The sequence below is a fragment of the Alligator mississippiensis genome, chromosome 10 (genome assembly GCF_030867095.1).
Source record: "Alligator mississippiensis isolate rAllMis1 chromosome 10, rAllMis1, whole genome shotgun sequence".
NCBI classification, from domain to species: Eukaryota; Metazoa; Chordata; order Crocodylia; family Alligatoridae; genus Alligator; species Alligator mississippiensis.
This window is the reverse complement of record NC_081833.1, coordinates 55,357,979-55,379,944: the sequence shown is the minus strand read 5'-3', so window position 1 is coordinate 55,379,944 and position 21,966 is coordinate 55,357,979. Positions and strand designations below refer to the sequence as shown.

At 42.1% G+C, this 21,966-nt stretch overlaps 1 protein-coding gene across 2 annotated transcripts in view; it reads right to left on the bottom strand.

Annotated features, from left to right (window-relative positions):
* Window positions 1-4,487: 4,487 nt before the first annotated feature.
* Window positions 4,488-21,966, bottom strand: part of VPS35 (VPS35 retromer complex component) — a 43,231-nt gene continuing 25,752 nt past the window's right edge. For both annotated transcript variants that reach the window (XM_006272269.4, XM_014603365.3), the window contains 6 exons: window positions 21,349-21,504; window positions 12,917-13,039; window positions 10,684-10,863; window positions 9,069-9,308; window positions 6,730-6,873; window positions 4,488-5,422 (listed from right to left, as the gene is read on the bottom strand). In XM_006272269.4, the coding sequence (XP_006272331.2) occupies window positions 5,243-5,422; window positions 6,730-6,873; window positions 9,069-9,308; window positions 10,684-10,863; window positions 12,917-13,039; window positions 21,349-21,504 (1,023 nt within the window). In that variant the 3' untranslated portion in view covers window positions 4,488-5,242. The remainder of the gene's footprint in view (window positions 5,423-6,729; window positions 6,874-9,068; window positions 9,309-10,683; window positions 10,864-12,916; window positions 13,040-21,348; window positions 21,505-21,966) is intronic.

Here is a 21,966-nt window from a genome sequence, read left to right as displayed (position 1 = left end):
TACAGAGAGGATTGAAAATGACCAACTGCAAGATAGACAAAACCTACTTCTGTCATTCATCTCAAAGCACACCAAGCTCTAGAACCTAGTGTTAGAAATGTTCAGCCAGCAGCATGTATGAAGTTTGCTGCAACAGCTGGCTGAGAGATCTGCTTTGTGGCCTTAAGTCCTTTGTGAGGTCTAAGGCTAGGATCCTTTTGTGCCTTCACTGGGAAGGACAAGCCCCCTTCAAGGTAGCCCAACTCTGAGTCCAAGCCCCAGCAACATGTCAGATTAATCAGGCATAGTAAAATTAGCATTTGCTTTTCAATGCTGATTGGAGGTTGTGCCCAGGCAGAGCTGTGTGGGTTTTTCCTAGGATTCTTGAAGCTCCTTTGGCCAGCTAGTGGGGAGAAGCTGGTGGAGTGAGGCACTCACCACAAAGGCCACAGAACAGAAGTTTTTACCGAAAGAAAAAGTTAGAAATATGAAATGGCTGACCTGAAGAACACCAAATCCTTACCTCTGTTTGAATTTCAGGGTAGAAGCAGGCATCATGAGTTTGAACTGAGCCAGCACTCAACTGCCTCACATGACAACCTCAAGGTGCAATTCACAGACTGGGTATGTTCAAAACCATAAACAGACTTTCCTACAACCGTAAGGCAGCCACATCCTTGCACCTGATGGATGTCAGCAATACCCAAAGTTTAAATTAATTATTTAAATAAGAAATGCAGTGTTCCAACAAGTTGCTCAATGTGAAGACAGGTGGCAAGTTAGGAGCCAGGCTTTGTTCTAGCCATGGCATGCACCAGGGACGGGAATGGACAACTGTGAAAGAAGAGTCATTGAGCATAGGATGAGAAGGATAGTTGCATTTAGGTGAAACCAAGCTAACATTTGAATGAACTGGAAAAACAAGCACCTAGAAGGAGAGAGAGAGAGAGAGTCTGGTTACTCTAAATGACCTAACAATTCTCTCAGCCTCAGGGCTGCAAGTCATTTCAAACAACTAAACTATATGAGCAGGGATCCTAGTTTTGGGGGTTGGTTTTGGTTTTTGGGGGTTTGTTTTTTTAAATCAGAAGAAAAAGAAAATTCTCCAATTAAACCCCCCCAAATCTGTGATTAAAATGAAAGGCCATTACATGCGCGCACACACAACACATTTTATTGATTTATTTAGCATTTTAAAACTAATTTGGAAGCCTACCAAGTGCCTCAGTCACTATAATAAAATAAATTCTATATACCTACATATTCTGGCACTTGATTTTGGGTTTTTTCATCATGGAAGTCAGGGCTCCTGGTGAGATCACTTTGTATACCCCAGAGGATTATGCGCCGAGTCCCAGGGCCTGTACATGCTGGCACAGAGCCACCCTGGGCCACTAGCATGCCCCTTTGCATCAGACCAAGCTGGCTCTGTGCTAGCATATGCTGATCACCGCACTGTAGGCACAAGTCATGCACCATTGGGCCAGGCAGTCCCCATGGGTGGTTTCCCACTGGAGTACTGGAAGCCCCATGTGGAGGCATAGAGCTGGCCAGCATGGCCCAATGGTGCATGGACTGGGAGCCAGGTGCCATCAGGCCGGGTGGGCTCTGTGCCTCCACATGGGACTTCTAGCACTCCAGCAGAAAGCTGCCCATGGAGGCACAGGGCCCACCTGGCCCAATGGCAATCAACTCTGTGGCTCCATGGGCAGCTTCCTGCCCAGCCTGATGACATGCACCTCCCAGTCCACATGCCATCTGGCCAGGCTGGCCCTCTGTGTGGAGCTTCCCACAAACACCTGCCTACTCCCTCAGCCCCAACCCATACACCCCCACCCACTTGCCCCACTGGCTCTTCCCACTGCCCCGAACCCCAGCAGCCACCTGCCCCCGCCCCACAGGATCCCCCCTCCAGCCCAACCAGTACCCTCCAGCCCCCTGAAAACACCACTTACCACAAAGGCTCCAGGAGGGGAAGCGAGTCTGAGCCAAGCCCTGGCCAGCAGTCTCAGGATCTGCCCTTCCCCCACAGGACTGGGCTTAGAGTTTTTGGTCACCCTTCCTGCAAGCTCTTGCAGGCTGGAACTCTGCCAGCCCGCAGAGACCTCTTTGCAAAAGTGGAAGATCCATAGATTCATAGATGTTAGGGTCGGAAGGGACCTCAATAGATCAAGTCCGACCCCCTGCATAGGCAGGAAAGAGTGCTGGGTTCAGATGACCCCAGCCAGATGCCTATCTAACCTCCTCTTGAAGACCCCCAGGGTAGGGGAGAGCACCACCTCCCTTGGGAGCCCATTCCAGACCTTGGCCACTCTCACTGTGAAGAAGTTCTTCCTAATGTCCAATCTAAATCTGCTCTCTGCTAGTTTGTGGCCATTATTTTTTGTAACCCCCGGGGGCGCCTTGGTGAATAAAACCTCACCAATTCCCTTCTGTGCCCCCATGATGATCTTATAGGCAGCCACAAGATCGCCTCTCAACCTTCTCTTGCGGAGGCTGAAGAGGTCCAGGTGCCCCAGTCTCTCCTCATAGGGCTTGGCCTGCAAGCCCCTAACCATACGAATGGCCCTTCTCTGGACCCTCTCCAGGTTATCCACGTCCCTCTTGAAGTGTGGTGCCCAAAACTGCACGCAGTATTCCAACTGCGGTCTGACCAGCGCCCGATAGAGGGGAAGTATCACCTCCTTGGATCTGTTCATCATGCATCTGCTGATGCACGATAAAGTGCCATTAGCTTTTCTGAGGTCTCCATTAAAATTAAAAATCCACTTTTTTCTGTTAAAAGGGGAAATCTGTGGGGTTTTTTCCATTTTTCCGTGGGAAACTTAAAATCTGGATCCAGTGAATTTAAGGCATCTTGCCTAGTACTTACACATATTCATGTTGGTCTAGTCATTATTTGTCATCACTTATTTGGTTAGTCTGAAAGGCAGTTTAAAAAGTCAGGCTGAAGTACATTAGCTTGACATTTCGTTTAGAAAAACCTCCCCCCCACCCCATTTTGACAAAAAGGGGTGCTTGCAGATGAAAAATGCACAAAACAAGGAGAGAAAAAAAATTTTTTTAAATAAGAATCAGAAAACCCTTCAGTGTTTCACTTTAAACTTGGTGCATTCCCATGTTGCGCTCGATGCATGCCCAGAGGAGGCAGTGAATTACTTCAACCTGGTTTGCCCAACATCTGTAAAGATTGGGCACTTTAGTGGGGCTTTTATCTAATAGCCAATTGAATCAGCTTTACCTAGAAGTGTCAAAAAGCCCCACTAAAGTCTGATTTTAACAGATGCTACAGAGCTGGTTTGAAGTAACATGCTGCTTCTTTTGGTAAAGCATGGGGGTTTTTTTGTTCGTTTTTTTAACGTCTGCAAGGACAAGAGACAGAGATGGAAACACTTAAATAAAACAGTAAATTGGGAAAAATACTTTTTCCTCCAGTCCATTGAAATTCCAGCTGTGTCACACTTAAAATGTAAACACCCTAACTTTACATACTCAGCTTATTCTTTAGCAGATCAAATAGTTGTCTCAAGAGGCAGACAGGACTATACAGAGAGATAACTCTTGCAATTTCAATACACTATTCAATTTTTTCCTTGTTAGTTTTATTTCAAGCAAAATACCCCAAGAACACCACAACCTTTTTTCCCATGATGACAGCTTTTCAGAAATCTTGGCTACAGCGCATTAAAAATATTTTCACTGCAAGCTCAGTTTTGTTTTTTCATCAGGCAGCAAGCAAAAAAAAAAACAACAAACCAACTGGCTAGCTAAAGAAGTCACATAGTACTGAATATGCATTTGTATTCAAAAAATCTTAGCCATTCATGTGGCTGTGGGCTACTACTGAGCCAATATATACAAATCAATTGCATTTTAGTGTGAAAATGGAACTTCTACTAGTGAAATGCACACTAGTATAATACCAAGGTCTGTAATAGTTCCCCCCCCCCCCCCCCCAAAAAAGCCTAAAAAGGGAAAAAAAACAATAAATAGCAACAGTTCTTTGTAGGACACTCCTGGTAATTAGCTTATCAAATCATTTCTAGGGTTTAACTCTTTGGTGAGGCACATATGAGCATGAATACAGAAGTACACAATATCCAGATAGGTCCACCGGTATTAGCAACAAACCAGATCTTTACTTAACTTACTGCATCATTTTTTGTTTTGGCAGAAGACTCAACCTAGTTGGGTATTATATTATTCACCTGCATCTTTTAGTGATTTTTTTGAAAATTATAGCAGATATCTCCTATAGGGATTTTAAGTGAAAAAAGAAAACAAGTCAAGAATAAACAATTCAGCCAAAATAAGAAGTTGGCAAAACATATATTTGTTCATACTTTCTGGTTGAATTCTAATATTTGAGCACCCTTTGACAATCCAGCCACCTGCACTAATTACAATAGTAAAGAGTTTGAGCTAATTGCCTGGGTTGTGTATAGCTGCCAGAAACAGTAATATTTTTCTGCATTTATAGTAGAAAGACATTAAACAGACAAAACAGGAGCTGTTAATAGCAACTTTATTGTTTCACTGGTGCAAAATCATGATACTGAATTAACTTGTGTAATGCATTTTCCCCTAAATTTACAATAATGAAGGTTATACATATACTATATAGAGCACAATTTCTCTATTTTTTTTATACTATTTGGAACAAAATTACCTTGATAAATATGCCCTGTGCACAGTACTGGCCCTCACTGAGTGTCACAGAGCCTTTATATGCAAAATATAACTTCTGTTTTTGAACATGGTGCTTCAAAACTCTCCAAACATGCATTAATATATTCTAGTTTAAGGAAAAATATTACACTTAGCCTTAACTTGCATTAAAAGAACAGTTCAAGCAGAAACCAACATACAATATCCCCCAAAATCAGATGCTCTGTAAAAATCAGATACATTTGAGATGGATAGTCACTGCCTGGTTAGAACTCCATAGTGCTACAGAAGCAACAGTGAAATGGAAAGAAAAGGAAAAGAGATTAGAAAACTGGGAAAAAAGAGTCATAACATGTTACATGAATTTTCAAGAGATTCAGTCATGATATTTTTATGAGTAAATCTGCAGTTGCTGATCCAATCTGAATACCTTTTAAATTTAAGTAGTGAATGCAAGTGTTGGACTGAACACACATGAAATGAATGGGAACCTAACATGGCATTTCCAAAAGGCACCATCAATGAAATCTATCATAATAAAAAAAACATACTGTGTGTAAATGGAGACAAAAAACAAGTACAGCACATGCCTTCTTTAAAGGACAAGACCTTCATAAATTGGACCCTCTGATTCTGGCGATTCCCTCCTCAAACGCAAGTGCTCCAGTGTGTTGTGAAAGTGTTTGTTAATCTGTTCTGTTTCTTCAGTAGATTCAAGATTTGGCAGGTCTTCTCGTATCTTTTGTATGAGCTGATTCAAAACTTGAATTGTCACCTACAATACAAACATAGATAGCTGAAGCCCAACCAGTAAGTGACAAAGACACAAGCTTAGAGACCTTGCACTTCTGTCATGCACACATTGCCTCCAAAACGAGTGGAATTAAGGCACAAGTGTTAGTTTGGAATCACAGTCCCCATTTGTAATTGCCAAAGGCCAGATGTGACAGTGGCACACTACTCAGATTTTGTACCGTTACTTACTCATCTTAGAAAGAAAAGTTAGGTTTCCTACCTCACAATAGTTTGCAAAAGATTAACTTGGTTAAAGCACCTCTGAATATCCTTTAAAATCTAAGTCCCAGAGAAACAAGATAATGATTTTCTAGTGCTCTCTTTCCATCAGCTTTTTAATAAGCTTTAGTTTGAAGACAGCTATTACAAGTAAAGCAATTCAAGAAGTACTGAATTAAATGGAACAAGATGATAGATTCCCATTGATTTTCAAAGATAAAACGTGCTGTGCTCTTAACCATAAGCAATATCTATGTATCAAAACAGACAGGAAGAGATGATTCACAGGAAGTGCTATTTGAAGAATGGGAAAAAAGGAAGATAGTCGTACTTCTCATGTCAACTGATGCGCTAAATAATTCAGCTGGCCTTTATCATACGGAGACATCCAAGTATTGCAGTTTCATAACAGATTTAGCAAAGCAGAGGAAAATGCTTCAAGTCAGAAAGGTTCTTAGGAATATCTCTGAAGTTGTGTCTTGAAAGCATATACCAATTAAATAAATACACAAGTCCAAGCTAGTTGAGTATGCTTATTAAAATGTTAGCAATAGCAAATCTCATGAATTACAATAAGATACCCATATTCATTTTCACAACCATGTCCAGTGATTTTTAGTCAGTACATCAGAAAAGCTATTTTATTATCAAGTTCACAGCCAATACTAAACCCATGGGACTTAATCTGAGCATTGTCCAACTAGTTTTCTTTTTTAGTTGTCTTTCCTACTGGAACTCCAAGTCTCAAAAGTTATGATTCAGTCTACCCCTTATTTTATCAACTCTTCTTTTAAAGAAAGGTATACAAGCTTTTACTATTTACTTCTCTCACTTATAAGTCTCTGAAAACTAGGAGGAAAGAAGCTAGAGACTAGCTGCATTGGTAACAGCTTACAAAAGGGGATTTTCCCCATTGCCGTACATAGGGACAATTCATTACTCTGCCAAGAAACACAAGTATAAGCATATTAATTAAACCTGGCCCACAGCACCTTTTAACTCTCATGTCAAAGTACTGGTTATAAGCTGGAGCATCAAGAAACAGACAAAGAAGGAAAAATCTCTTACCGCTTCATTTTCCTTTTCATAAAAATAGATGTATCTGTTCAGAATTTCTATAAAAAGCTGAACTTGCAGTGAAGGATCCATGCATTGATTTGCTATTTTCAGAGCCTTTTTCAAGCACTCCATTACTCTCTTTCCTCCATGAAGCTAGTGGGAGGAAAAAAAAGTTTAGATATAAAAAGGACAAGAGTATCTTTCCCAGCACCACTTCACCCAACACATATTGGAGACTGTCATACATGTGCCTTGTCAAAGTGCAGACCTTGTTCGTTTTACTTAAGACAACAGTTTTCATTATTTTTAAAACTTATTATATTGGCTGTTGCTGGGTGACGAAACATTTCCATTGCAAATTCCAGGCAAGCTTGAAACAAAATGTCTTAAGTCACCATTTGAACAAAAGCAAACTAATCAACACAGAAGAGCGACTAAAACTTCATTCAAGGTAAACCCCTTCTGCTAGTGGAAATTATTTCCGTTTCACGTTATAAGCATGATCCTCCCTACCCCAATACCTTTTTTTTTTTTTTTAATGAAACAGGGATCCAAACAAGTTGGAAGCTTGCCAAACCCCTCAAAAGGCTACTGTTTTTATAAGTTGTGGCAGAAGGCCACCTCTGTTTCTCCCCAAAAACTCTGCTCCGTGACAATTAGGTTAAGATGGGCCCTACAGAGGGTACACACCTTACCTTCTCTCTTTAGGTAACCTGAGCTGGATACATTCCTGAATAAGGGGGGAAACCTGCTCCTTCTGCCTATGTGACTGGCATCACATACCTGGGTGAGGGGCTTGGGCACCCTAGTGGGCTAGAGACTGCCAGTCTGCCCAGCAACCAGTGATGCATTTCAAATTGGTTGGCTGAAAGCCAGGTGCTGGCCTCCATTGGACCATGTAAATGAGGTCATAAGAGCTATATAAAGTTAATAAGGACTGCCTAGGAGAAGGGGGCAGCAGCCGAGAGAGGGAGAGGGAGGAGCTGGACCATCTAAAACTTGCGCTCTCAAAACTCATGATCAAGGAACTGCCTGCCTCCAGAGGGAACCTCCACCTGCCTCTGGATGATACTTGTCAGTAAGCTACCTGAGATCCAACTAGATGTATAGCTTGCAGTAACTCAGATGCATGATCAAAGGCTACCCAGCCATGCCAATTTGCTCTATGGGATTTCTTGGTTTTGCTCTACCCTGTACCCTATTCCAACCCTACCCCTTGTAACCAATAAAGTTCTCCTTTGTACCTAGCGTGGTAGACTAATTGGGAGTGGGTCTAGATTATGCCTTGGGGTCACCTTGGTTTGGCTGACTAAGGTAGACCACTACTTGGGATGCTTCCCTCAGCCAGAAGCACAAGTTCTTGAAGTGAAGTAGCCTTCGAGGGCTACTAGGCCTGTGTTTCCCAGTGTACGCAAAGCCAGCATCAAGCCTATCCCTGGGTGGTGGCAGTGTTACCCCCAGTCTAGTGGGTGTGCTCCAGGAAAGGGGGGGAGTTAAGCCAGATGTGAGGCACCCCCACAGAGGCACTCGGAGCCTGGAAGGTGGTCGGGCGCAGTGAGGTGGGTGGCTCAATGCAGGAGCTCCCGCTACTGGCCCACCACACAAGTCACCATCAAATAAGAACAATAAACCTTCAGTGATCACCCTGTGGAAAAACTGGGGTTCATTTCAACTCCCACTGAGTTTTCTACAGAAGGATTTGGCTTCACCATCAAATGCACACTTCTCAAAAACAAAAACAAAAAACAAGAACAAAAATCAGGGCAGTTTAGCTTGTGAAGAATTTTTGTAACTGAAGCGGTTGCACTTGATGGGTTTTGTAGGTCTGACCAAACCTTAAACAATAAGCCAAAATTTAAAACTGTCAACTTGACTTTTTAATAATACAAATACTTTACAAGATCACACAATATCTGCAGGTCTTAACTATTAAAAAATGCAATATGCCACTGCAAGGTGTACAACATGGGAAAGGAGTTGTAAGCGTTCAGGGCCGAACAAAGCTTCCTGACCTCTCAGTGAACAGCATGAAACTTCATCCTGCAGTAATGCTGTTTACTACTTTTGCAGGCACAGACTTAGCCACCACCACCTTGTGGAAGCAGCAGAACTCCAAGTACTTCAAGACTTAGTCTGTGACATTTACAACACCTTGCCCAATTTGAGCTCAAGTCAAATGACTTCTGTTCGGTAGTTTTTCCTGCTCTAGCCTCTGTGTCTGTTCTAACAGATGGAAGAGAACTAAGATCTCCACCAGATGCACAGTACAGATACAAATACAGCTAGGTATGAAACACTCTTTGGATAAAGAGGGAGGAAGAATACACTTGTGATTTATGCTCTCCTACCTCCTCTCCATTCTTGTCAGTGTTGCGACCAGACCAAAACAGATGTGCACAAGTGCTAACAGCCCGGCACTGGTCTGGTTTCTTAAGCAGCTTTGAAGCTGCCAGTGCACACTGAGTCCTCAGAGGCTCATGGTTCTCCTCACTGAAGCATTTCATCCTCTCAAATGTTCCAATTATCAAGGTGATTGCAGCCAGCTGTGCTTTTGAATCACTGATTTCATCTTCATACAGTGAGAATGCCTAACACAACCAAGGGAAGGAGCAAGACAAAGTTATACAAATTGTTCTTTAAAGCAATGATAGTTTTAAAGCAATAATAAGCATGTTAAACTAAGTCTTGTAGGTGAAATTCCATGCATCTGCACCTATTTTTGCACACCTCAGGCAGAAGCCACCTACAAGTCAAAATCCCCCCCAAAAACAGAACACCTGTAAAAAAAAACAAAGACAATTAAGATGAGTGATCTTTAAAACAGTCAAGCTCCTTAGTGTGACTTTAAATTCTATTTGGTGCTTGCTTAAGGAGAGAGCACCTAACTGATTAGGTTTAGTCCTTGGTGGAGAATGCCATCTGCATCAAAATATGCAAGATGGCATTTGGCAGAAGGAAGAATACAGGGTCAATTGGTAACACTGCCAATTCAGTGGAATTTTTCTATTGAAAACAATATTCAGTATAAAAGCTGCAAGGCGGAGTGATTCATGTGAAAGCCTTCTCATCCATGGCACACAACTCACCCTTTCCCCACTACTACCACCATCAGGTCTCAAGATCAATGTGTCATTTAAGTAATAATCATAACCATAATAATCATAACCATATTTTTTTTAAAACAGCCCCATATCAGATTGGCACCAATGAAGGAAAATTAGCATTGGCATTTGGCTTTTTTTGGCTGCTGGGAGTTGAACTAGATGACATGCTAATGTCCCTTCCAACCCTGATATTCTATGAGTCTGATTACCAAGGATCTCTGAAGATACAGGGAATAAAAACTATTTCAAGATGTTTTCCTTGTTTGTTTTTGTTTTTATAAAATCGGACAGAAGTTTAGGAGCATGCAGTGGGGAAAGAGGGGGCAGAAGTGAGAAAGCAGGCTTGGCCTTGTATATTCAGTTTTTCCAATAATGATGTATTCAACATGAAATAAGATGTGTCTATCCATCTATCCATGTTTTATTTAACAGGGAGCAATGAATGAAGTGAAATTTGTTTTAAATAGAGCAGCTGGGTCTAAGATTTTAGTGTGAAATTCAGGACGAGAAGACTAAATGCAACCCCTGCAGTTATGCGCAAGTATCTCCTGGTTGCACCACCCCAGGCAAGTAGCTAAAGCTTGAGACTAGACCTAGAAATGCTGCAAAAGCAAAAATGCAAAGCTGGATGTTCTCCCCTGAAGGACTGCTAGAACAGCAGATAACATCAATATCTTTCAGAAGTACTGGGAACAAGCACTCATTTGTCATGGAAGTTAAATTTGACGCGAGACTGAAGGAAGAGAAGAAAAAAAAATCTATTTTTTTTCTAGTTGCAGTGGGATTACAGAAATAAAACCATGTTTTTAATATGTTGAGAAGGGGGGGGAAAGGTGACAGTTGTCAGTATCCTTTTTACCTGAGACATAAATTCATAGGCCACTGTTTCATGGTTTTCAAAACCAATTTCTCCAGCAGCCAGGGCTCCTTGTAGAAATAGCCGGAGAGGCAACTCTGCCAATTCTGCTTTGATCAAAGCACTGATGGTCTGATGAGCAAATGAGAAGATCTTCTGGCATTTTTTTTCCCATTTGTCATCCTAAAGAAATAAAGATTAAATCAAATCTTGAACTAAGTAACCACAAGAGGAAAAGAAAATTTAGGAAAGTCTAACTGCAACATTCACTGACACACTTCCCCTCAGTTCATCTTACTTAGCTAGCATGCACCAGCTACAGATGCTTCCTCAGCCTGATGAGGGGTGTTTATGCCCAAAAGCTTGTCGGAAAGAGTTCTTCCAGCTCTCTGGGTTGGTCTAATGGAGGATATCAGATTTGCCCAGGGAACCTTGTCTGCCTACGTCCTTAGACCAACACAACTACAACCTATACCCTTAGTAAGTACAGTGAACATGCTGCTTATTGGGACTGATTCTGTATGAAACCATTTACTAAATGGCAGCTAAGTGGTTATTTTCTTTTATTGGCTCCCTAATTTTCTGTGGGATAAGTGCCAATATTGTCTTCCTATTGGGATTGTACAGAACTGCATTTGGTGACAGAGACCAGATTTAAGCTAGATATCAGGAAAAAACTTCATGGTAAGGGTGGCCAAATTTGGAATGGGCTTCTAAGGGAGGTGGTACTCTCCCCTATCTTGAGGGTCTTTAAGAGAAGGCTGGATAGGCATCTGTCTGGGGTCATCCGACCCCAGGACTCTTTCCTGCCTAAGCAGGGGGTCAGGCTTGATGATCTGTTGAGGCCCCTACCAACCCTGGCATCTATGAATCTGTGATAGAAGAATATTGACTCAAGTTGAAGTAGGTTAGGATATAATGAATTATTTTTATACCACTATGCCATAACCTAAACTTCTTAATAGCCTTTCACATTTGTAAGTGCTCAAAGAAAAAAAACAGAAGACCATGACCATCCCTAGCATCAGCCAGAATTTCAGAAGCACAAAGTAAATTTTGGCATTAAGCCATAGGTCAGTTTATATACAAAAAGCTGAATGAGAAGGTCATTAAACTGTGAGCCTAAACAATGGAAGACTACCCCTCACCTTAAAAACTTATTTTAATGAGGGATATTCTAACATATTTAACACCAATCAAAATTACCAGCATATTAAGAGCCAGATCCTATCCCACCAGTTAGGCTCAAGTATCACTTAAATCCTTAAGTGACAACACATAAAAAGGTGGGTTGGTCCCCTCTACCGACAGTCCTAAAATGCAGGTCACAAGAACTTAAGACAGAATGGTACAACAAGTTTTTCAGCAAACTTGAGCAGAGTGGGATAGGGCCACTGAGACCAGTGATTCTCAGCCAAGGTGCCACAGCACCCAGGGGTGCCTCGAGATGCTTTCAAGGGTGCCATGGAGTGCCACACAATGTTAGCATTGTGCCCTCTGGATCTGTGTGCAGGCCAAGGGTGCACTCAGGGCAGGCAGTGGCACTGGGAGGGGGGCTACAGGGTGGGCTACAGACACCCTGAAAATTAAACCATAGCCCCCTTCCCAGCACTGCTACCACTTGCCTTGAGTGCAGCCCGAAACCCCACCCCAAAATAGCTCAGCACCACCCCCAGCCTGCAGCTACAGCCCGCCCTCACCCTAATAGGGCTCATTAATAAATTGGCCATTAGTATCAGCCCAAAAAAATTAAATCAGTGCACCCCTAGTTTGTACATTTTTTAATTACATGACAACTAAATTCCAGATAAGCAATAGTTTTCAAAAGCCTTAGCTTATTTTAAGCTTGTTCAATTTCACTTTGTGAACTACTGGAGCTGCAAGTACCAAGCTTTACTCAAGCAAAAATTTCTATTAGTCTCTGGCAGTATAACTTGCTTAATCTTTCCCTCCATCAGACCATAGAATTAAAGACCTTCTGGCTCTAAAGGCAATTTAAAAGCTATTCAAGATTTGTATTTAAATTACAATAAACTATGAAGCAAAAATTATTAGTTCTGCAGATGTTAACTAGAGCTGATAAAAAACCCCTTTAGCTCTTGATTGCCCAATGAAGTGAATGCTTTCAGATCAGCATCCTGTATAAGGTTACTACTACATGCAATCAAACCAAATGCATTTTCAGGAAAAGAGAACAAACAACAAATGCACAAGATGTGCCTGCAGATTAACTCACCACTTTGGAATTCTCCTTGTAGCGAAATGCAAGCTGGTATGCAGCAAAGACCAGAGGTGGTAGTGTAAAACGAATACGCTGGTTCCCACCTGCACCAAAGTGTTTCCTGGCTGTGTTCAAGATCTAAGAAAGTGAAAGAATGACGTTAGGATCATCCTGAAGAAACAAGGCCCTTGGGACAATAACAGTAGAATGTCTCCCTTCTGGGGACTAGAGACTTTACATATCCATGTGTACCTGGGGTTAGACATCTAGAAAGAAGTGACAGAAGTGTAGCAAAACTGCTAGGAACTTAGGAGCATGCTGGCACATTGGGGGGGGGGGGGGGGAGGGCGGGCAAAATTGTTGACGCTTTGACCCCACTTCATTTAGGGTTAAAATTACAATTTAGTTCACATCTAGAAGCTAAAGGATCCTGCTGATAGAGCAGTCAAATACCTTACCCAAGCTGCAACACTCCTTCCCTTCTTAAAGCAGTTAGACCTTACATCTGTGCATCACTCCTAAAATAAGACCAAGAACTACACAAAAAGGGTCCTCCTGTGGACCTAAGCCAGCTGCAATAAGATGCAATTACTCTTTCCATGAGAAAAGCAGCCACACTGCAAGTCACTCAAGCTATGCAGAATCAATTGGCAGCTAATCAGTTGTGCTAGCTAGTCTAACACAAATCCCAACTACATTACTCCCCTGAGTTCTGCTGAAGAGTCAGCTTCACCCTGCACCCCTAATAAGCCGGAGTTTCAAGTGACATTTAACTCATGTTGGAGGTCTGCGTGTAGCTCCCTTTCATTAACTGGAGACAACACACACCGGTTGCTAAATGCTACAAGGCTAGTCTTCCCTGCCATGTCACACAGGCAGGCGGACTATTACTGAATATTTCCTTAAGCTATTTTTTCCATGTTAGGATTGTTTTTTCATTCAAATATTTGTTGCTGTAAAAGCACCAGAAATATTTTTTTAAAAAAGATGCCTACACTTCAAAATCCAAGTACACTTGGTTCAACTAGCTAGTCGCCCCAATTGGTAAAAGTATTAGACAACTGGAGATGCCCACCCAGACCCAAAGCACCATTTATAACTGATAATTAAGTTTCAAACATGTCAATTTTAGTGTCATCAATAGCCTCCCACATTTCAGAAGCACAGTACATTTGAGGCTGAAAACAGTGTTGTTTTCAGCTTCCACTTAGAGAGGAGTTAATTCATGTAATAGCAAGCTAATTTTAATCTTACACTTGAATAGAGCAAGAAAAACTTTGCGTTTGTGCGCATGGAGGTTTGGGGGGGAGGGGGAGGCGGGCACTGAATGACAAAGCTGGCCAAATGTACCAGCTAAATGAGGACAGAGGGGAGAGAGAGGGGAGAGGAGAGATGCTCCCAACTGTTTCCATACATCAATGAGCCTAAGAGAGAGAAAGACTGACTTCAAACAAACATCAAATGAGCTTAAGGAGCTGTGTTTAGTCTGATGAGTACCAAGCTTATTTGCCAAGTGTTGGTTGTCATACCGATTTTTTCAGCATACACTTAAAATTATTCATTCATTAGCCTGGATGTATTCTTCCCAAAGCATTTAATTAACAAGACTTATGGAATATTCATCCAAATCAACCCCCTCACCCTACCCATATGCCACTGCCCCCTCCCCTTCCATTTAGGCTGGAAAGACCCATACAAGACCCAGTCTAGAGTTCCACCACAAGTTACTTCTAAAACTACTTCCAGTTCATGAGATCTGCTCACAGTTACTAGATCTGCTAGTAGCTCAGCTTTTCCTCCCAGTTTAGGAATTAACAAGAATATAACACAAACAAAAACACATGGTTAATAAATCTAAGCATTTTTCCAGGAATGCAGAGAGTCTGACATGCATCAAGGCAGATAAAGTTAAATTGTACCACAAGCCATCACTTATGGAAACTGAATGAGTCTGTTCCAAGAACAGCGATTGTAAGGCCAAATTAAGGTAAATACTCCCGCCCCTTTATAACCACCCACAGGGAAGAAAATGTATATTCTCTACTAGGAACTCCATTTAGTCTCTACTTTGCTCAAATGAATACCGTAAAGATACTATTCCAATTCAAACTCATTCACCTTATACACATATACAGCCTCATTAAAAGGCACAGGCTTTAAAATGTTAAGTTAGTACGGCCAGAAATTACTTTTGCTTTCTAGACATCTTATAGTCTAAACACGATTTTCAAGTTTGATAAATGCCATGAACAAAGCAATATAACTGGGTGTTTGATTTCACATATACCTGTACGTGAAGAAAGGAGTCATTAAGTCCAGATGTAATACCATAAATTACTAAACTGAAGACCATTTATTCATCTAATCCGTTATTCACCACAATTATTCTTCAAATTCTTAATGCAACCCAGGTTGCGTTACCCAGGTGTTACCTTGGAGAGCAGCATCTGGCTGGTTACCAGGTTGCAACCCAGGTTGCATTACCCAGGTGTTACTACAAATTGACATTTCACTTCATTTCATAGATTCATAGAAGTAGGGTCAGAAGGGACCTTGTAGATCTTCTAGTCCGACCCCCTGCCCCGGGCAGGAGAGAAAACTGGGCTCAAATGATCCCAGCCAGGTAAACATCGAGCCTCCTCTTAAAGACCCCCAGGGTAGGAGCCATCACCACTTCCCTTGGATCCTAGCCACCCTGACTGAAATAGTGCCTTCGGATGTCTAGTCTAAACCTACTCTCTAGCAACTCATAGCAGTTATTCATTGTTACTCTGGGAGGCACTCGGGGGAACAAGGTCTCTCTCAAACCCTGCTGGTCCCCCCTAGTAAGTTTATAGATGGCCACCAGGTCCCCTCTCAGCCTTCTCTTGCAAAGGCTGAACAGGTTGAGGTCCCGTAGCCTCTCCTCATAGGGTCTGCCCTGCTGTCCCCTGATCATGCGAGTGGCCCTCCTTTGGACCCTCTCCATGCTGTCCACATCCCTCCCGAAGTGTGGCACCCAGAACTGGACACAGTACTCCAACTGCGGCCTGACCAGTGTCGCATAGAGGGGGAGGATCACCTCCTCGGCCCTGCTCATGATGCATCTGTGGATGCACGACAAGGTGCGGTTAGCCATACTGACCGTGTTCTCGCATTGTCAGCCCATGTTCATCTTGGAGTCAATAATGACTCCAAGATCTTTCTGCCACCGTACTTTCGAGAAGGGAGTTCCCCAGCCTATAGGTATGCTGCTGGTTCCTACTGCCCAAGTGCAGCACCCTGTACTTGTCAGTATTGAATCCCATCCTATTTTCATTTGCCCACCGCTGTAACCTGTCCAGGTCCTGCTGTAATCTGTCCTTCCATTCTAGCGTGCCCACCTCACCCCAAATCTTGGTGTTGTCTGCAAATTTAAACAGTTATCCTCCATACAGAATTTAAGTCCTACATATTACATTGAGCAGACCGACAGCATCCTGTGATGAGTAAACATTTTCCCTGCTGTTCACCCCACTATTCCTGCAACTGAAGAAAATGCTGATCTGAGCATCAAGGATGCTCATCAATAAACAATTATAGTTTCACTTCTCTAAATTACTGCATTTTCTAACACCTTTGATAAGTAATTTACAGAATTCTGTCAAAAAAGGCAGGTTTAAAGTGTTTCAAGGACACTAGTTTAAAAAATTGGTCAATTTGACTGGAAAATCCTGAAGTGCTAAAAGGAGTTAAAAACAGACTAAACTAATTTTTGAAAGCCCCAGCTCATATGAACAGGAAGAGTTTCAGGAAAGTCACCAAATCCATGTGAGGTTTACGGAAATCTATGTATTTGTACCATGAAAAACACCAAGAGAAAAAACTGCCCTCATTGCTTTGCCACCAGAGGTTTACCTTGGTTTCTCTTACAAAGAAAAAGCTTTTAGATGCCAAGAACTAGGTTCCAAAAATGAAAATAGGTAGACCATATAAAACCCAGTGTTTTGACCCCAAGCTATTGGAGACTGGTCTTTCACTGGTTATGAATTATGTCCTTCCTCCTACTGCTCATCTTTCACACATTTCTCCAGTCACACTAGTTTCAAGAAGTATTCCCTGTCCTGCAAATTATTAGGGCCACTGCATACAATTTTAAAATCTCCAATTAAGACAAAGCAGTTAATCAATGATTGATATAGCTTGCAATGAAATATGCAGACAGACCCACTGCTTTCCTGTGGTGGGAGAAGAATTCTATCCCCACAATCGGGAATCTGCCATAAGGTTTTTAGCAACTATTGTTGTTTGATCTTCACAAGAGGGTAGACTAGCTAAGAGATTTCTTTAGGTGTACACATTATTGGTATGTATAACAGTCAAACAGATTGCAGTTATTTCCTCTGCAGGTATAAGCTTGTTAGCACTCCAGCACATGAAAGGAGTCACTGAATTATTTGAGACTGTACCACATGGAAAAACCTGACCCTGCAAGATGCAGAATTTTTCCTGATGGTGTTTGGCTCCCTCAGTTTCCGGTAAGGTCTATATGGAGAGTTGACAGCACTTTGCATACAAGCCAGTTTGATGATAATCCTGATTTCAGAATAACCTAGCTGTGCACACATTCTTGCATGGTGAAAAGCATGCACTGGAAAGCTGAGAAATGGACAAGAGAGCTGGGCAACAGTTCACCACTGAACAGCAAAATTGCCATTTTGGGGGTTTGTTGTTGTTTTTTGAAATTCCAGATTCATTTATCATTACTTGTAGATCCTTCCCCTCCATACCCCATTATCTTACTAAGCGTACCAGAAACCCTTTTCATGTGAGCATCTACCAGTAGGGCAGTTCCAGCAGGGGAAGTCATTTACAATTAAAGGTGAGTTTTGTCAGAGACTAGAAGTACAAGATGTTCGTTCCAGTTATTCTATATGGATGTCTATGGCTTATTTCAGGACAAGCCATATATCAGCACAATTCAGAAGCTTCTCTTAGAAAGCTTCACCTGAAAAGAGGTGGGAATTGCTTTCTCCCCCACTCCCTTTTTTCCAATAAAAAAAACAAAGAACAAACAAACAAAACCCATACAACACACTCTGGCTTGCTAGTCTAGCTGCTATCAGAACTAGGACCACAATGAGCAAATCAATGTGCTACGACTTTTCTTAAAGCATCACTCTTGAAAAATCAGGGTCCTCCCAGTTGTGAAGCAATTTAACACACACACACACACACACACACACACACACACACACACACACCCCCCCTTATGCAGAGCACACAGCAGGCTAAAATATTTAAATTTTACATCGAGTATTTCAGCCACAGTTTAAGGCATTTTGTCAAGAGATCTAGGTATCATTATCTGTATTTTAAATGACACACACAGCCTCCCTCCCTTTAAAAAGCTTGAACAATCAGGGCATTTCTGATCTCCTTCTGGACAAACGGAAAAGACATTCAATTAAGGCTCTTGTGAAAGCGTACATTACTGAGCCTGGGTCAGATAGCTCAGAGTAGTTTCTTTTAAAAAATTACAATCAATGCCTGTTTATTTAAACTTTGAGTAGAAAACAATTGTGCCCTTCCCTGTTATTGTCATGTAGAGTTCATTCAGCAATACTTAAACATGAAACTATTACAGAAGTATTGTATGAGCAGTTAATTTGTAATAATAAAAATAAAGCAGAGTATGTACAGGGAGATTTCTGAAAGGCCAGAATATTTTTAAAAGGTGACAAAATGTTCAGAGATTTAAATATGAAGGTGGAATTTGAAAAGTTTCTAGAAGGGTAAATATAGTGTGCTAGTCACCGCCAGCAGTTTGCTTTGCTTCTAGTCCAACTATCCCGTTCACATTAAAGAGTGGCAATAGGAGGGTGGACAGTTCAGCAAACAGATGAAATTTCCCGTGAGCACGGGGTGTCTACAAAGCAGTCACAATACTGCAGCACAGACAGCCTATTTCCAATTTCGGCATGAAACAGTCCAGATTAAATGCCCAAGTATTCACTAGGGATGTGAAAGGTTAAACAGCAAGTATATTTATACTGGTAATGTGTTGCAGTTGACATTTAGCATGAGACATGGTCTGATGGAGAAGGAAAACAACACAGTGCCCAAAAAAGGCAACCAAGCAAGCACCACGGCTGCCCTGCCTGCCTGTTGCAGCAGGCAGCTGCCTCCACCTCACTGCAACACACACCGACTTGCAAGGGAGAGAGGGGTGAGGAGACCAGCACACATTAAATATATATGTTATCAGTTAACAATTTAACCCACATCATCAGTAGAACAGTTTAAACAGGTAATTAAATTATATTTGCAATCCCTAATATTTATCCTGCTTCCCAGGCAGGTTGTGCAGTGTATACTAGGGGTGCACCAACAAAGATATTTTGGCCAATATGGATGGCCAATTATTAACTAGCCATATTGGCCAATACTAATCCAATAGCCAGTATGCAGCCTGGCAGCTTGGAGAGCAGCACCCTGCCAGTAAGTCCGGGGGGGAGGGGGGGGGGGGAAGGCAGCAGTGCAGAGCAAGGCCCCCACCCTCACCTGCCCTGAATGCAGCCCTAGCGCCAGGAAGAGGCCAGCATCTTTGGCATTGAACCTGCAGCAGGCAGCCTGCCCCTACCCCACATACAATGCAGGTGGCACATGCCCCCCATGCCTGCCCCAAGGCTGTGTGCAGTGGTGGGGGGATCAGCCCCCTCTTCCCTCCTCCACTCCCCGGACAAGCTGACCACAGCTCTGTCCAACATTCCACCCTAGCTGGGCAGTGCCTGCCCCTGCCTGAGTCCCATTCTCTCCCTCACTGCAGAGGCCTCGATCAGCACCCCCCTACCCCTCACAAAAGTTACCAGCCAGATGCTGCTCTCTAAGCTGCCGGGCTGCATTCCTGGCTGCAGCTGCGCTCATGCACATGGCATTTATCAGAGACATTATTGGCTACATTGGCCAAAAAAGTTGACTGCCAATAAATGTTAATTTTCCTTTTACAGGTGCCAGTCCCATATGGACAGATCTATCGGTGCACCTCTAGTGTATAACCAAGTCCCACGCTGATAGTGTGCAAATGGCACTTAAAACCAAACTATGCTGCAATCACCACAACATTAAGTCTTATGGGCCTTCATGCACACTCCAAAGTTAACCCTTTTAGAGCATACCTGCAGTTTAAGTGATAGTTTAGTATCTCAATCCAAGAAATCTGCTAGGTGAGGGACCCCACCTAGACAAAACATCTAAGAGGGCTTTAGCAAATCCTAAGAAGATACATTACTAATAGGCACAAGAGAATATTCTGAACAGGAAAAACAAAGCCAATGTATTCCCTGTGCAACAGTATACTTGATGTAAAGGTATCATGGAAAGAAAGCAGAGGATTAGTTCAATTTACAGTGAAGGTGTATACTTGAAGTCTAGAAATGTGTAGTTAATTTGAACTTGTAACAAGCTCATAGATCTTTATACAACTGCAATTACAAGATTCAATTCACTGTGTAGTAGCTGCATTAAATAAAACTTGTAGCACAGAATCTAGTATCCAAAGCAGATTTTACAACACAGTTGAAAACCAAACCCCTCTTACTATTTAGATCACCTGTATTCACTACAGAAGGAAGTCCCGGCAGATGCTTCCATCAGTTTATACCTGCCTACTTTTATAATAGTATTCCACACAGTGAAGATGTTAATAAGGTTGCAAGTCATATACAGAAGTTAGAAAATGCCAGAATTAAAGTTTGTCTGCAAAACCTTATGACAATGTATGATTCATGAAAGGGTTAGGCCCTTTATATACCAGTTAAGCAGAGCTCTGCCACTTGAATCACAGTAACTGGTGCAGCACAACTTACTTCAGCTATGAAGACCAGCTCTAAGAAAGCCAAGATGCATACTTTGCTAGTTAGTTTCAGTCATGAGAGCTGAGGAATGGTGAAGCCGAGGAAGCTAGGGGTCCACTCCAAAGAACTTGAGGGAGTATGTTCCTGGAAGCTCTTTTGGGCCAAATTTAAAAAGAATGAACACTGATTATAGTCTATGGCTTCTAATGGCTGCCCATCCCAGGAAGATCTGAACATTGGAGAGGAGTGGCTACCATAAAGGACTAAAGCCACCAATGGCTTTAAAATTAGCTGTTACTACCTACTGAGCCCATATCAACACATATTACAGTGTACAGATAGTACTCCCCTAACTTCACATAAGCATGAAGGTCACTTTGACAACTTGGCCCACAAAGATCATTAAGAGTAGTCATCACTCCTTCCCTTTTGCAATACCACAAGAACAATCACTGCATAGTGAATAAAGCTAAGCCACCTCTGCCTTAATAGTCATTAAAACTATCACCTGAAAATTGTTCCCTTGGGCTCAGTATTTTTATGCCCCTCTTAACAAAATGTAAACCATAAGCAATTGCTACAGCTGGCACCAAGAAGCATGGAATGCTTTTAGAAGAGTGGAAAGAGACATACCAAATACTGCTGATCTGGGTCATCTGAACGCAGAAGGTGGATAAATCTCCCCACAAGGCTCTGCTCATCTGCAAAGTCCTCGGGATCAGGGTCTTCAGCAGGCTGATCTGGTTGGTCCTGGATCAACGTCGATACCAGATTCATGATCGCATCAACCTGTTATGAAAGCAGTGAATAAAGTTGTATCCAAAAAAAAACAATGGGTTTAAGCCCAAGTCCATTCAACAGGTCACAAAATTAGTACAAATTGATGGAGTTGATCAGGAACACCTCTTCTACATTATACATTAATCTAAAGAGCTATTCATTGCACAGAGCACACCAAGTGCTTTCTGAGAAATCATTAAGATAGTTCCTTTGTGTATAAAAATGTATCCTCCACTCCATAGATGCTCCTCCAGGTCACCCAGCAGGAATGAGGAACATTTCACCTCTCAAAGTACACAGATGTTTGAAGACAAGCTTTCTGTAAAAGCTTGTTTAAATACCTCTGTTTATAGTAAAACTGATGGTACGTCTGTCTTAAAAAAACCACACATTTTACAGTGTAAAATATCTGCCCACCCCAAATCCAACCCCCAAAATAGTACTGAATCCCATCCTGGGAGATCCTAGTTT